The sequence below is a fragment of the Caenorhabditis elegans genome, chromosome V (assembly GCF_000002985.6).
Source record: "Caenorhabditis elegans chromosome V".
In the NCBI taxonomy this organism is placed as follows: Eukaryota; Metazoa; Nematoda; class Chromadorea; order Rhabditida; family Rhabditidae; genus Caenorhabditis; species Caenorhabditis elegans.
The window spans coordinates 17,051,760-17,064,897 of NC_003283.11; the positions used below are offsets into that span (position 1 = coordinate 17,051,760).

At 40.4% G+C, this 13,138-nt stretch overlaps 2 protein-coding genes and 2 pseudogenes across 4 annotated transcripts; all 4 read left to right on the forward strand.

The window, feature by feature from the left end:
- The first annotated feature begins 244 nt into the window (after positions 1-244).
- Positions 245-8,160, forward strand: F28B1.3 (annotated as a pseudogene). Its single transcript has 24 exons — positions 245-403; positions 459-755; positions 1,082-1,447; positions 1,496-1,863; positions 1,957-2,274; positions 2,321-2,453; positions 2,499-2,719; positions 2,768-3,145; positions 3,210-3,521; positions 3,566-3,698; positions 3,736-3,956; positions 4,001-4,378; positions 4,698-5,009; positions 5,063-5,204; positions 5,248-5,468; positions 5,516-5,890; positions 5,934-6,239; positions 6,322-6,460; positions 6,507-6,745; positions 6,818-7,165; positions 7,213-7,512; positions 7,559-7,694; positions 7,740-7,981; positions 8,026-8,160. Coding segments are annotated over exons 1-24 (6,179 nt in total).
- Positions 8,161-8,527: 367 nt separating this feature from the next.
- sri-66 (G protein-coupled receptor) lies at positions 8,528-9,916 on the forward strand (the record flags this gene model as incomplete). Its single annotated transcript, NM_074920.3, has 4 exons — positions 8,528-8,727; positions 8,844-9,191; positions 9,239-9,663; positions 9,862-9,916. Exons 1-4 carry the CDS (start codon positions 8,572-8,574, stop codon positions 9,914-9,916), a joined length of 984 nt encoding a protein of 327 aa, NP_507321.2. The 5' UTR covers positions 8,528-8,571.
- Positions 9,917-10,125: 209 nt separating this feature from the next.
- F28B1.9 (CUB domain-containing protein) lies at positions 10,126-11,374 on the forward strand. Its single transcript, NM_001129463.2, has 3 exons — positions 10,126-10,438; positions 10,522-11,166; positions 11,217-11,374. The coding sequence occupies exons 1-3, from the start codon at positions 10,130-10,132 to the stop codon at positions 11,334-11,336; spliced, it is 1,074 nt and encodes a 357-aa protein (NP_001122935.1). The 5' UTR covers positions 10,126-10,129; the 3' UTR covers positions 11,337-11,374.
- Positions 11,375-11,657: 283 nt separating this feature from the next.
- On the forward strand, positions 11,658-13,064 carry srh-256 (annotated as a pseudogene). The gene is made up of 4 exons: positions 11,658-11,961; positions 12,195-12,379; positions 12,425-12,655; positions 12,795-13,064. Coding segments are annotated over exons 1-4 (990 nt in total).
- The last annotated feature ends 74 nt before the right edge of the window (positions 13,065-13,138 follow it).

Sequence of the window (13,138 nt, forward strand, 5' to 3'; positions counted from 1 at the left end):
GTTGTCAAATGCAAATTACTTCGTGGCTGCATAATGAATATTTATTTATAATTTGCCATATAAGCCGACCCTCTACCCACATTTCTAAACGGTTCATTCCAACGAAATATCCGGTTGCAAAAGCCATATGAAAATATTTCTTTTATTCTTTTACTTTCTCCTACAAGATGTTTCTGGATGTCTCGTGGTTCGCGAGCCCAAGTGTGAATGTCCACCCATCGAGAATATTAGTAGTTTAGAAATTATGAAAATGAACGAGGAGTCTTCGTTTTTGGGATACAGAGCAACTACGAACGCAACGTTGACGGTAACTCCAACCTGTAATGTTACACTTGACGCTTCTAAAGCACATTTTAATGACTACTACTTGATGCTCTTCCGCTATGAAGCACCTCCAATTTATGTGAGTTTTTGTAGATAGATTTCTATATATGATTGAATGTTCTTTCATTTTTCAGATGCGTCGTTATAAAAACTCCAAACCAATCGTTCATCTTTCCGATCTTGTTTGTCGCCAAAGAGCCGATAAGTATCAGTGGGAGTATGGCGCCAACTCGAAAATCACTGACAAAACTCTTCATGTAGCCATTCAAAATGCTGGTTACTGTGAGACGTGTGAGCCATTCAAGATGTCTGATGATTCGGTGACAATGGCAACTGTCAATGAAACGTGTGACATAATACAATTCAAGTGCGCCGATAGTGAGAATGCTGTCGAGATCAAGTTTCAGACGCCGTTTGAAGCAAAGCAGATTGTGATGAGTTTTTTTTCAAGTATTATTATCTTGTTAGTTGAATATGTTTCTAGTGTGTAGTTTTTAGTGATAACACGGTTTTTCCCAAAAAAAAAATGGACTAACGACTGTAAAAAACTGCGGCCCGTTTGTTTCGCTGTCAGCGGAATTTTGGCCCATTATGCCGATTTTTTTCCGTATTCTGCTTTATCTGTGTTAGTAAGTAATTAGGAAATTGTTAGGATAATATGGTTGTACGGTAAAAAATTAAAATAACTCACAGCACATATATCATGGGCTAGACACGCACAATACCCCTGCCTTAAGTTCATACCTTATTCTTTCAGCGCGGATTCTACCCCGACTTGACCCTCGTCACTGCGGTATGTGTCGACAGTGGTTGGCAAATCAACGGAGTAAAAGTCCAAAATCCAGAAGTCACATGCAATTCTGTTTATGGCGACCTGGCCTACCTATCCTATGCGTTAAGGTGTCCATGCAGTAAGCCGACCATCTTTAAAAGCCCGGCGGAATCCGATAAAGCACGATTTTGGGAGGAGTTCGCCTATCACTATCCGGGATCTGGAGTTTATATGGATAGAGTATCTACAGATGGGAGACTGAAGTATTTAATAGACAATTGCACATCTGAATTTGTTTGTGGAGACACCGACACATTTGTAGTGTTTAATATGAATCATTATCCTTTGGTTGTAAGTTTTCGAAACTTTTGATATCAGCAAATAGTTTCCAATTTTAAGTACCCAAATGGCAAGAGACCCGACTTGAGATGCGTGAACCCGCCACAATTTCAAACCAATCAATCTGACAGCTACGGTGGATCGATAACATTATGGTGACCATGCCAATGTACGCATGCTTCGAAAGCATCCCAAAAATTGATGATCCACAAATCGAGATGAACGGATGCAAATGTCCGCAGCTAAGATACATCGATCAGGATGGGATTTTAGATTTAGGAGAACAATCGGCCTACTTGGCCAATAGACAAGTGTTCAAACCAAAAGTAACCGTGAACTGGAATTGTGAAGTGACGGTTGATGAAGCAGGCCTTGACCTTCCAGATCATTACTTGATGATATTCCGTGAAGAAGCGCACCCGATCTTTGTGAGTTAACTAAAAACAGGCTTTCTGGCAGCGTTTTTTTTGTACGGCGCGCTACGACTTATCCCGGCTGCTTTTCGTATTTAAAATCTTCAGATGCGTCGATTTGTCAATGGAACCCAATCGTCTCCAATTCCACTAACTGACCTGGTCTGGAGTGGATGGGCTAATAGCCATGCAAATACCTGGTTCTACAAAGGTGTAGAGCTTTCGGAAAACTCGCTGTACATCGCTCTCCAGAGCAACGAAGGATCATGTGACTGTCCGAAGTTTACCAATCTCCAAGATGTTGCCGTAGAAGAGCTACTGGGAACTTGTGATATACTCCAGTTCTCGGTTAACAGCTCTGACTCCCTAACTTACGTTATAATGGATCTAGATTTTGATGGCATTGGTATCACAGATACTTTAGTTGTGAGTTTCTACTTTTTAAATTAAAAAAAATTATACTATTAAACAGATGGGTCCTGGAAATTTCACGTTGACTGGTGCGGTTTGTATCAATCAAGAGTGGTATTTTAACGGACGACCTTTACCTAATCCAGCTTTCACCTCTACAGAAAGAGAAATATATCCAGCAAACTGGAATTTTGGTCTTTGAAGATGTTCTATAAAATTTAAAAATGATATTGTTTCAGTACGACTTTGCCACTGCGCACCACCATTCATTTTTCAAAGCGACAACGAGATGTTCAACTCAGACTCGTTCAGTGTAATTTTTGACAAGAAACGGATGTTCAAAAACCGAACACTGGCAGATGGAACCATGGAATACATTGATGACTGGTGCGATGTTTACTTTAGCTGCTCAGAAGCTGATGATCTTGTTGTGTTCAGCGTTGAACACGATCCCATACTAGTAAATTCATAAGTTTCTAAAAATATTCGTTTTTTTTTAAATTTTCAGTTCCCAACTGGCGATGCCTCTAGCATGAGATGTATGAACCCACCAGTTTCTCAGAATGGTACTCTGAAGCCATTTACTTCGGGAAAGTACTGGTGGATTGATACCTCAATGATGCATATGCCGTACTTCACATGTTTAAAAAAACTTGAAGAACCAACTGATATTGAAATGAATGGATGCAAATGTCCGCAGCTAAAATACATCGATCAGGATGGTATCAGTAGTTTGGGCGAACAGTCGGCCTACTTGTCCAATAGACGAATTTTCAAGCCGAAAGTAACCGTGAGCGGGAATTGTGAAGTGATAGTGGATGAAGCGGGTCTTGACCTTCCAGATCATTACTTAATGATATTCCGTGAAGAAGCTCATCCAATTTTCGTAAGTTTCTAAAAACGACATAATTCAGCTTGTTTGTTAAGTTAAAAGAACTATTTAATTTCAGATGCGTCGATTCTTAAATGGAACCCAGACGTCTCCAATCCCACTGACTGACTTGGTTTGCAGGCAACAAGACGATCAATATGTGTGGTTCTACGAGGAGAATAAACTTTCGGAAAACTCGCTCTACATCGCTCTCCAGAGCAATGAAGGGGCATGTGAATGTCCGAAATTTACCAATATCAGAGATGTAGTCGCAGAAGAGCTACTGGGAACTTGTGATATACTCCAGTTCTTGGTGAACAATTCAGAGTTGACTACGGTCTTCTCAATTCAGTATGATTTCGAGGATATGTGGGTGATAGATGACGTATATGTAAGAAAATCATTTTTCAACTTCCAAATCATATCATTCAACAGATGGGTCCTGGAAATTTCACATTGACTGGCGCTGTCTGTGTTAATCAAGAATGGTACTACAACGGACGAGCTTTACCTAACTTAGATATCTCTACTGTAAACTTCAATGAAAATCCAACTGAATGGCCATTTGGTATATCATTATAGAGTACTTAACATATTTGTTTCAGTAAAACGTTGCCATTGCGCGCCACCATTAATTATAGGCAAAGGAGACGACTGGATGAATACAGACGTGTTCACTCTAGTTTTAGACAAAAAACGTAGGTTCATGAACCGAACACCGACCGATGGCCTCTTACTTTACTATGAGGACGTGTGCGAGATGGACTTTGCCTGCGCAGAAACTGACGATCTAGTTGTGTTCAGCTATGAGCATGATCCCATAACGGTGAGTTCACATTGTTTTTAACAAGGTATGTAAGAAATTTTCAGTTTCCAAATGGATTGGCCTTCGGAATGAAATGCCTGAGCCCCCCAGTTTCTCAGAATGGTACTCTGAAACCATTTACTTCTGAAAATTCCTGTTGGATTGATACCTCTATGATAAATCAGCCATACTTAGCATGTCTTGAAAAACTTGAAGAACCTGCTGAAATAGAGATGAATGGGTGCAAGTGTCCGCAGTTGAAATACGTCGATCAGGATGGGATCGGGAATTTGGGCGAGCAGTCGGCCTATTTGGGCAATAGACAGATTTTCAAGCCGAAAGTGACCGTGGGCGGAAACTGTGAAGTGATGGTAGATGAAACCGGTCTTGAACTTCTGGATCATTATTTGATGATCTTCCGTGAAGAAGCGCGTCCAGTTTTTGTAAGTTTCCAAGAAAATTTAAATTTTTGTTTTTGAAATCTAAACGGGGTCTTTATTATTCAAATTCATGGTTGTTTTAATAAACGCAAGTTGCTTTTTTGTATAATCACAAATCTCAAAACCTATGCGGTCTCATTCAAAGATTACAATTCGACTGCCTTCCCCTCACCTAATTCTATCAAAGACTTCATGACCGGGTTTTTTTTGTAACAGATACATAATTGTTTTTGCATCATCTCTTAAATTCATGCTTCTATCCATCTAGCTACTGAGTGCCTTGATCAATGATAGATGTGCTTTTCATATAAATTTTTTCCAGGTGCGTCGATTCCTGAATGGGACTCAGATGTCTCAAATCCCACTGACTGACTTGGTTTGCAAGCAACATGACGACAAATATGTGTGGTTCTACGAAGAGAATAAACTTTCGGAAAACTCGCTGTACATCGCTCTCCAGAGCAATGAAGGAGCATGTGAATGTCCGAAAATTATACCTTACCGAGATGTAGTCATAGAAGAGATACTGGGAACTTGTGATATACTCCAGTGCTCTGTTAATAGTTCAATTGAATTTACGAGATTTTTAACGTATATACAGTTCGGTAACATACTGGGATTTGATCAATTGATGGTGAGAATATATGTTTTTAAACAAAATCTTAACAAAATCAATTTATTTAACAGATGGGTCCTGGAAATCTTACATTGTCTGGCGCGGTATGTGTCAATGAACAATGGTATTATAACGGACGAATTTTATCAATCCAAAACGTTTTTTCTACGGAATTTACTGGAATCAGCCCTGACAGTCCTGACTTAATTTTTGGTATTCATGTTTATCAACTTCTAAAACTACATCTTTGTTTTAGCACGACGTTGCCATTGCTCAATGCCAACCATATCCGGACAAGATGACGCTTACTTTTACAGAGACTCATTCACTGTAATTTTTGACAAGAGAGTAATGTTCAAAAACCGAACACTGGTAGATGGAACCATGACTTATAGTGACGACCTGTGTGAAATGGACAATAGGTGTTTAGACTCTGACGAACTTGTGGTGTTCAGCGCTGAAAACGATCCCATAGTTGTAAGTTTACTTGTTTTCTAGCAAGTTTCATGAGTAGAAAATTTCAGTTCCCATCTGGTCATGCCCCTAGCATGAAATGCGTCAACCCACCAGTTTCTCAAAATGGTACTCTCAAGTCATTCACTACAGAAAGGTACTGGTGGATTGATACCTCCATGATGACTATGCCATACCTCACATGTCTAAAAAAAATTGAAGAACCTGCTGAAATAGAGATGAATGGATGCAAGTGTCCACAGCTGAAGTTCATAAGTCAGGAGGGAATCGCAAGCAGAAACTCATCAGCATACTTGAAAGATCGAGCCACTTTCCGACCTACTGTGACGGTCAGCGCGTCGTGTGAAGTTCAAGTTGATGCATCTTCAATCGAGATTGATGACTTTTACCTGATGCTGTTCCACGATAAAGAACTACCTATTTTTGTGAGTTTTTGTATCCCAGCAACATGCAAGCTCCCTTTTCCAGATGCGTCGATTCTACGCGGGCACCGACAAAGCTTCTCCAGCTACACTCAGCGATTTAGGTTGTCGGGAAGTGAACGGCCATATTCAATGGGAATATCGAGGATCTAAACTCACTGAAAACGAGCTCTTTATAGCTGTTCAAAGCAATGAGGAATCCTGTGGGTGTGGGGAGTTGCCAGTAAATTCTGCTTCCCAGCTAACCATGACCCTTGTGGACGGAACATGTGACATTTTCCATTTCCAATGCTCTCTCAATAACTTTGGAGCCACAATTGTGTCCACACCATCTGTTGAGCAAGAAGTTTATGTGAGCTTTTCTAGATTTCAATTAACATACTGCTACAACTACAACTACAACTACAACTGCTAACAACTGCTAAAATTTTCAGCGCACCTATTTCTCGTCGTCTCTCAGCACAATGACTTGCGTGAATTCTAAATGGTCCCTCAACAGTATTCCATTGACCGCGCCAGTCGCAGCTTGCAGCAATCTAAGTCCAGGCTACGACGAAGATTATTACTTATACGGTGAGACCATTATAAAGTATAGAGTTGTAGACTAAAATATTTTCAGTACAATCCTGTACGCCATGTACCAAGCTTGCTGAAATAGACTTCCCACCGGAGGGACAGGACAACATTGAGTTTTGGGACAAGTTCACTTACAACTACGACAAGGCAGGCACCTACAGAGACGCTGTTTCAAAACGTCCCAGTGTGTTTTACGACAGCATAAAGTGCACAATGAGACCGATATGTTCGAAGTATGATCAAGACCTGGTCATTTTCAGTATGAGCCACGATCCAATAGTTGTAAGTATCTCTGTGGTTTAATAGTGTTCTTTACAAGCGGCATGTGATCGAATTCTGAAAAAAGATTTACAGTACCGCTCTGGGCAAACTTCTGACATCCGATGTCTCCCACCTCCAGCTGCTCAATCTGCGGACACTATCCAGAGTACTGAGCACTACTGGTGGATTGACGGAAAAATGGTTACCAATCCAGTGTTCACTTGTGTCAAGCGTAAAGGATGTCCTTGCTCTAGAATCTACACTAATATTTGGGAGAAGAGACTGGAGGCAGTGGCGTACACCCGGTACCTGAGCCATCGGCAATTTTTTGAGCCGGAGTTTAGCGTTAATGAGTATTGTGAAGTGATGATTGATATATCGCAAAGTAAGGTTGATAACTTTTTCCTGCTCTTTATCAGAAATCCCGAGACTCCAATTATTGTAAGTGTTCATCCAACTGTTTTTATTGATCAACCGGTAATATTCAGTTCCGTCGTTTCAACGCGGGTACACCGAAAACCGAGCAAATCCCATTGACAGATTTGATATGTGCTCAGGACTTTGACAAGTTCTATTGGCACCACAGGGAAGTGAAGATAGGCGAAACGTTTGAGGCGACACTCGTCAGCGATGAAGAGTGCGGCTGTGAAGAGAGGGAGTCTTATTATGGTATTGAAAGAACAGGGCAGTGCAATTTGTATGAGTACACCTGCCCGAACAACTCCTATTTGTTCCGCATGGAAGACTATGGCAGCATTGGCGTCGGCGATGATTACGGTCTCATATCGGTACGTGATTATTGGTTTCGTCAATGTGAAACTCGACAAATTACAGTATCATCCATGGAAAGTGCAAATTGCTGAGAAAACATGTGTAAACTCCAAAGTATATTACAATGGATATGAAATAGATTCCATGTATTCCCGATGCGTCATCCCAGAGGCCGAAAATCCTAAAGTTAGCATTCCAGGTAAGTGTAACTAGGATTAGAAGTTTATGATCATGCCGCTTCTAGACGAAAATTGTCCCTGTGTGGAATTCCCATCATTTGCGGTGACTGAAAGCCTTCTTGATTCGAGTAGTTCGTACCTGTGGCAGCTGATGGTGAGAAAGTGGAGAATTGATGAAGAATACCTGAATCGGACTAGTGAAATAGGAAATATCATTAAATTTGGACAATCGTGTTTATTTGCGCTGAACTGCCCGCCTGGTACAAAGAAAATTGTGGTTTGGAGCTTTAACACCAAGCAGCTGACAGTAAGTTTGTTCTACTTGTCTGGGAAACTTTTAACTTTTTTTAGTTCGACTTCACTGATCGTATCGATGTGCAATGCTCCCCGTCGCCAGCTACAACCGCATTGAACAACATCTCTGACTGGCAATGGTGGGTTAATGGATACCCAATGGCTGGACCATTTTTCACGTGCTATAAGTAAATTGAAATACTATGCATAAAGGGAATAAAGTTGTTCATTATTTGCTATATAAAACGGTGTTCGGGACACAGAAATTGCTGATGGTAATTTTTCATCACCCGACCAAATGTTCGACAAGAGCCTGTATCAAAATAGTCTATGAAATCAAATTAGAAATTCCAAAAAATAAAGGCAACGTTTTCCAACTTACTCATTTACTGACGGAAAATGTCTTGAGAAAAGTTTAAACATTTACCAGTGCGCCATATTCTTCGCTTTCCAGCTGTTTCCTTTTGCCTCAAATGTCTCATTTTTCATATAGCATACTCGCGACGTGTAAGACAGCTGAAACATGCTCAATAGGAAGTTGAGCTAAAAGTTTCCTGTTAATTTTCTCACTATTTTTTCATTCAACCGATTTGTGCTCCCAAAATGTATAACATCGATTTTACCGAGCCTCACTGGTTGATCAATAGTTATCACGCTGTCGGTTTATTTTCACTGGTTTTCAACTTGCTCGCTATTTATCTGCTATTTTTTGAAATTAACGATCTTGGCACGTTTCGATACAACTTGCTGATTTTTCAGGTAACTGGGCGCACCATCTAAAAACTTAGGCTTTTCCAATGTTCTTACAGAATTGATGGGGGTCCTATGTATAGCAGATAGATGTACTGTATTAGTTTTTAAACAACTCATTGCAGATGGCGAGCTTGCTTACTGACCTCAGTATTACAACCCTTTCAACTATTGTTCCATTGTATCCGTTGAATGCCGTCACAACCTTCGGAATTCTTTCTACGTGGTTCGGTGTGTCATCCCACTTTTGTTTCGTTTTTTCTGGAGGGTGTTCGCATCTGGAAAATGTGACCTTACTTTTGTGCTTCTTCAAGAAACATCAAGCAATCGCAACTATAATTGATGTTCACGTTGTTCCAAAGTTTCTTGGATTCGCCTGTTACCTGCTAGTGCTAGTGCTTGCTTCGATTCCTCTCGTTGGATTGTCTCTCTTATCTGTCTCGCGAGATGAGCAGCTGATTTATATTAACATGGTAAGTTTGTGACAACTATCTACGTCTGAAGTTTGATAACAATTCAGACTTCACCAGAATACTATTCAAGCTTTGCAAGCCTTGAACAATTTGCCGTCTGGAGAGAATCCTGGGCTTTGCTTGGAGTTTATATAATTGCACTTTGTGAAATGTCAACACTCGCCGGCCTCCTTGTATTCTTCAATTTGGATCTTGTTCGCATGATGGTTAAATTGAGATCTAAAGTCTCCAATTTGAACTTCCAAAAGCATCGAGAAGCGATTCAAAGTCTATTCATTCAAACTCTCGTCTCCCTGATCTGTTCAACATCGCCCTGTATACTTGGATTCTCAGTGATGACCAAAATGGAAAACGCGCAGATTATAAGTGAACTGTGCCTTCTGGGGTTCGCTTGTCATTCGCCGGTCAACGTGATCTCATTGCTCATATTTTCCCCGCCATATCGCAGATTTTTGGAGAAACTTTTTCGAAGGTGAGTCGCAGTGTCTTAAGGCCGTAGCGGCACATAAATTTAATTGGTACCCTGGTAATGAGGCCATGAAGAGCTAACAAAAGTGTGATCTACCGCCTACAAAGGCTTGGCGCGGTTTTGGGTTTAGTTACGGTTTCACTGTGACATATTCTATTAAGAGCCAGATCTGTTGTCAAACCCAATCTATCACTATTTCAGAGGTAACCGTCAACTCATCGTTCATCCGCATTCGCAGAGTGGAGTAAACCAATAAGAGATTCTCCGTATTTATCCTATAAAAATCCTTTAAAATGTAAATAAAACGTTTCCTCAATAAATGAGTTGATCAGCTTTTTTTCGCACTGAAATTTCGATGATTGCTTGCAGTGTCAAATGCAAACTATTTCGTGGCGCCATTGAATATTCATTTCTCGTTTTGCATCCATTTAAACCGACGCTTCATGGCAGAACAGTTAGTCCTCACAGGATGTCCAGTTGCAGGGTTAATCCATTTCTGCTACTTATCAGTCTCTTTCTCCAAACTGTTTCTGGCTGTCTAGTGGTCCGTGAAAAGGATCCAAATCCTAATATACAAAACTGCAATTGCAATGTCAAACTGTTCAACCAAGAGGATATTCGTAATAATGAGGGAGGGCGCTATTTGGGTGATCTTCAAGTGTGGGATCCGATCGTAGAATCGAAGCAAGATTGCTGGTTGGCGATCACATGTAAACCAGTACCAGGAGTCAGCTCATTCTTCACCGTGATGTTCAGAAGTAATGGGCCACCGATTTACGTAAGTTTTAAGGATTAAAAATTGGAAAAAATTGGGCCACCGATTTTAAGGATTAAAAAAATTTTTTGATTGATTGAATTCAGATCAACCGAGTGGTGTCTAATCAATCTACGTTTGTCGAGCAACCTCGATCAATTGGAAATCTAAAGTGCAATGAGCACAATGGGGAACATCAATGGTTCTTCCACGATGCTCTAATCCAAGATTTTTCACTTGCTTGTGTCGCTGACTCGTACAGCTGCGACTGCCCGCGAATTCTATCTGACGGCCGTACGGGTTTTGAGAGCCGAAATCCATCGGTCACAAACCAATGTGACTTTTTCAAAGGAACATGCATGCAAAATACTGAAATTCCGTTTTTGCACACCACTAATACAAATCCAGTGAACAGTGGGGCAGGTGCCGGCGCACTTGGTTCAGAATTTGACGATCTGCGTTGTGTGAAGACAGGAGACGAGTTTAGTTGGTATTTTGCAAATTTGAAATTACAAGATGTAAGTATGCACTGTGGCACCAACACAGCAGTATTCGGCGAGGAAACATATCTGACTTGCGGAGTTTTTCAAGTCATCAACAAATTGGAAGACTTAAAATGGTATCATCAAGTTGGAGCATACTCGACCGCACAGGTTGGAATCAGTTCATGGACACCGGCGTTTGAGTTCGAGATTACTTGTGAAGATGGGTTTAAGCCAGTTGTGTTCAGTGAGAACAATCCGCCAATTGAGGTAATCCAGTTGATCGGCAATGAGTTCTCTACCAGAAATGTTACTTTTAGATCCCCGACTCTGTACCAACTATCAAATGCACCTACAATCCTATGGCCAACTATTTGATGGTCTGGATCGCAAATGGCATCAGACTCATCACACCCGCAGGAGCATGCATGAAGTTGTGATTATTTAAATTCAATAATAAAGATATAAAAACCGATGATTTTTCTTTTCGAACTAGCACAATCACACAAATCTATGTTTTACATGGAGATCTTGAAATCGGTGAAATTCAGCAGAAAAACGTCACCATTGGCAACTGGATTTGCTGAAGTATCGCGGTCGAAAAATTTCATGATTGGATCTTGAACTTTGAACGTTAACGCAAGACACAGTCTGCTCAACTGCACCAAAAACCTCTAAAACTCATTTTCGAAAAACAGGTGCTTTTCGAGTTTCTAGATTTGCACACTTTCCAAGCTCCATTCCATTATAATATTTCCCAAATGTTTCTAGAATCTCCCGAAGTCATGCTTGACGCTCTGCATATTATCACTACAATTGTATGTCCGTTCCAAGTGTTTGGCATCTATTGTATTCTTTTCAAGACCCCTAAAACTATGAGTTCAATTAAATGGATCCTGTTGAACTTGCACGTATGATGTCTGTTCTTTGATTTAGGACTCACCGTACTCAGTGCTCCTTGTCTCATATTGCCTGCGCTGGCTGGATTCCCACTGGGAATTCTGTGGGCAATATTTGAAGTTTCGATTTTGTTTCAAACGTATTTGATTTTCACTAGCTTACTCAGTAAGTAAAGAATGCGATAAAAAATTTGTGGGACATAATATTGAAGCTACTAATTCCAAACACAAAACGTGGTGTCAAGATGTCCCATGACGGTTTGAGCTACAAGAAATGCGGGAATTTTTCGCCACATTTTTCTGGGCAAAACACTTCCGCATTTTTTAATACAATGGAGTTATAGAGCTTACGCGCCTTTTCATATACAGTTCTGTTTAGCTAATAATTCAAATTTTCAGTGGTATGCAACGCAATTTTGGTTATGTTCGAGAACCGATATTATCAAATGTTCGGGAGAAACAAAGCCTGGCGTCACTTCCGTTTACCATACATTTTTCTACTAACCGTTTTCAATATGAACTGCGCATTAACTCTATATTATTTTGTGCCAGATCAACCTACTGCGCTAGATTATGTGTATAAGGTGAATGATCTTAGCATGGCCATTCAATTTTCTAAAAAATTCCAGCAGGTACCAAACATTCCCGCCGAGTTCAAGTCTCGTCCCATGTTCGTAGTCTCGATCGATATTGGTATCCCCATAGCCGAATTCATTATTGTGATTACATTTCTGTTTTCTAATGTAATAGTTTTTATCACATTGATCCATTGGAATATGAACTCGTCAACTATCAAACAAGTGAAATCGGTACAAACCAGGAAAATGGAGGAAAAGTTTCTTCTGGCGATCTATGTTCAGGTTGGGTTTTTGGCATTTGATTTGTAGTTTCTGCTAAGGTTGCCAGGTGATAAACTGCGTTGATATAAGACTAAGAACTCCTGATTTCGAAAAACCCACGCGGTATAGAGTTTCTCGAAAAAGCCAGATATATTTTCAGACCGGCGCCGTGGTTATTGCATTCCTGTGCCCAGCTTCCTATATCCTATTTTCGGTATTCACCGATTACTACAACCAAGCCGCCAACAACTGTATATTCATTTTCCTCGCATTTCACGGAATATTCTCAACACTTATCCTTCTATGGGGATATAAGCCGTACCGAAAGTTTTGCATGAACATTTTGAAGTCGATAAAAGGCGACAGAAAAACATCAACATTGGCTGTTAGATCAGCTGAAGTGTCTCGATCAAGAAATTTCATGGTGTGATTCAGAATTTTGAAAGTAAGCCCAAGTCTCAGCCTGAAAATTCAACTGCATCAAAAATCTCAAAAAATCATTTT

Excerpts from the sequence above, each read along its gene's own strand:
- F28B1.9 (NM_001129463.2), top strand. The coding sequence starts at position 10,130 with ATGTCCAGTTGCAGGGTTAATCCATTTCTGCTACTTATCAGTCTCTTT. Across the intron at positions 10,439-10,521 it reads GTAATGGGCCACCGATTTAC|ATCAACCGAGTGGTGTCTAA; the intron begins GTAAGTTTTAAG and ends GATTGAATTCAG. Across the intron at positions 11,167-11,216 it reads AGAACAATCCGCCAATTGAG|ATCCCCGACTCTGTACCAAC; the intron begins GTAATCCAGTTG and ends TGTTACTTTTAG.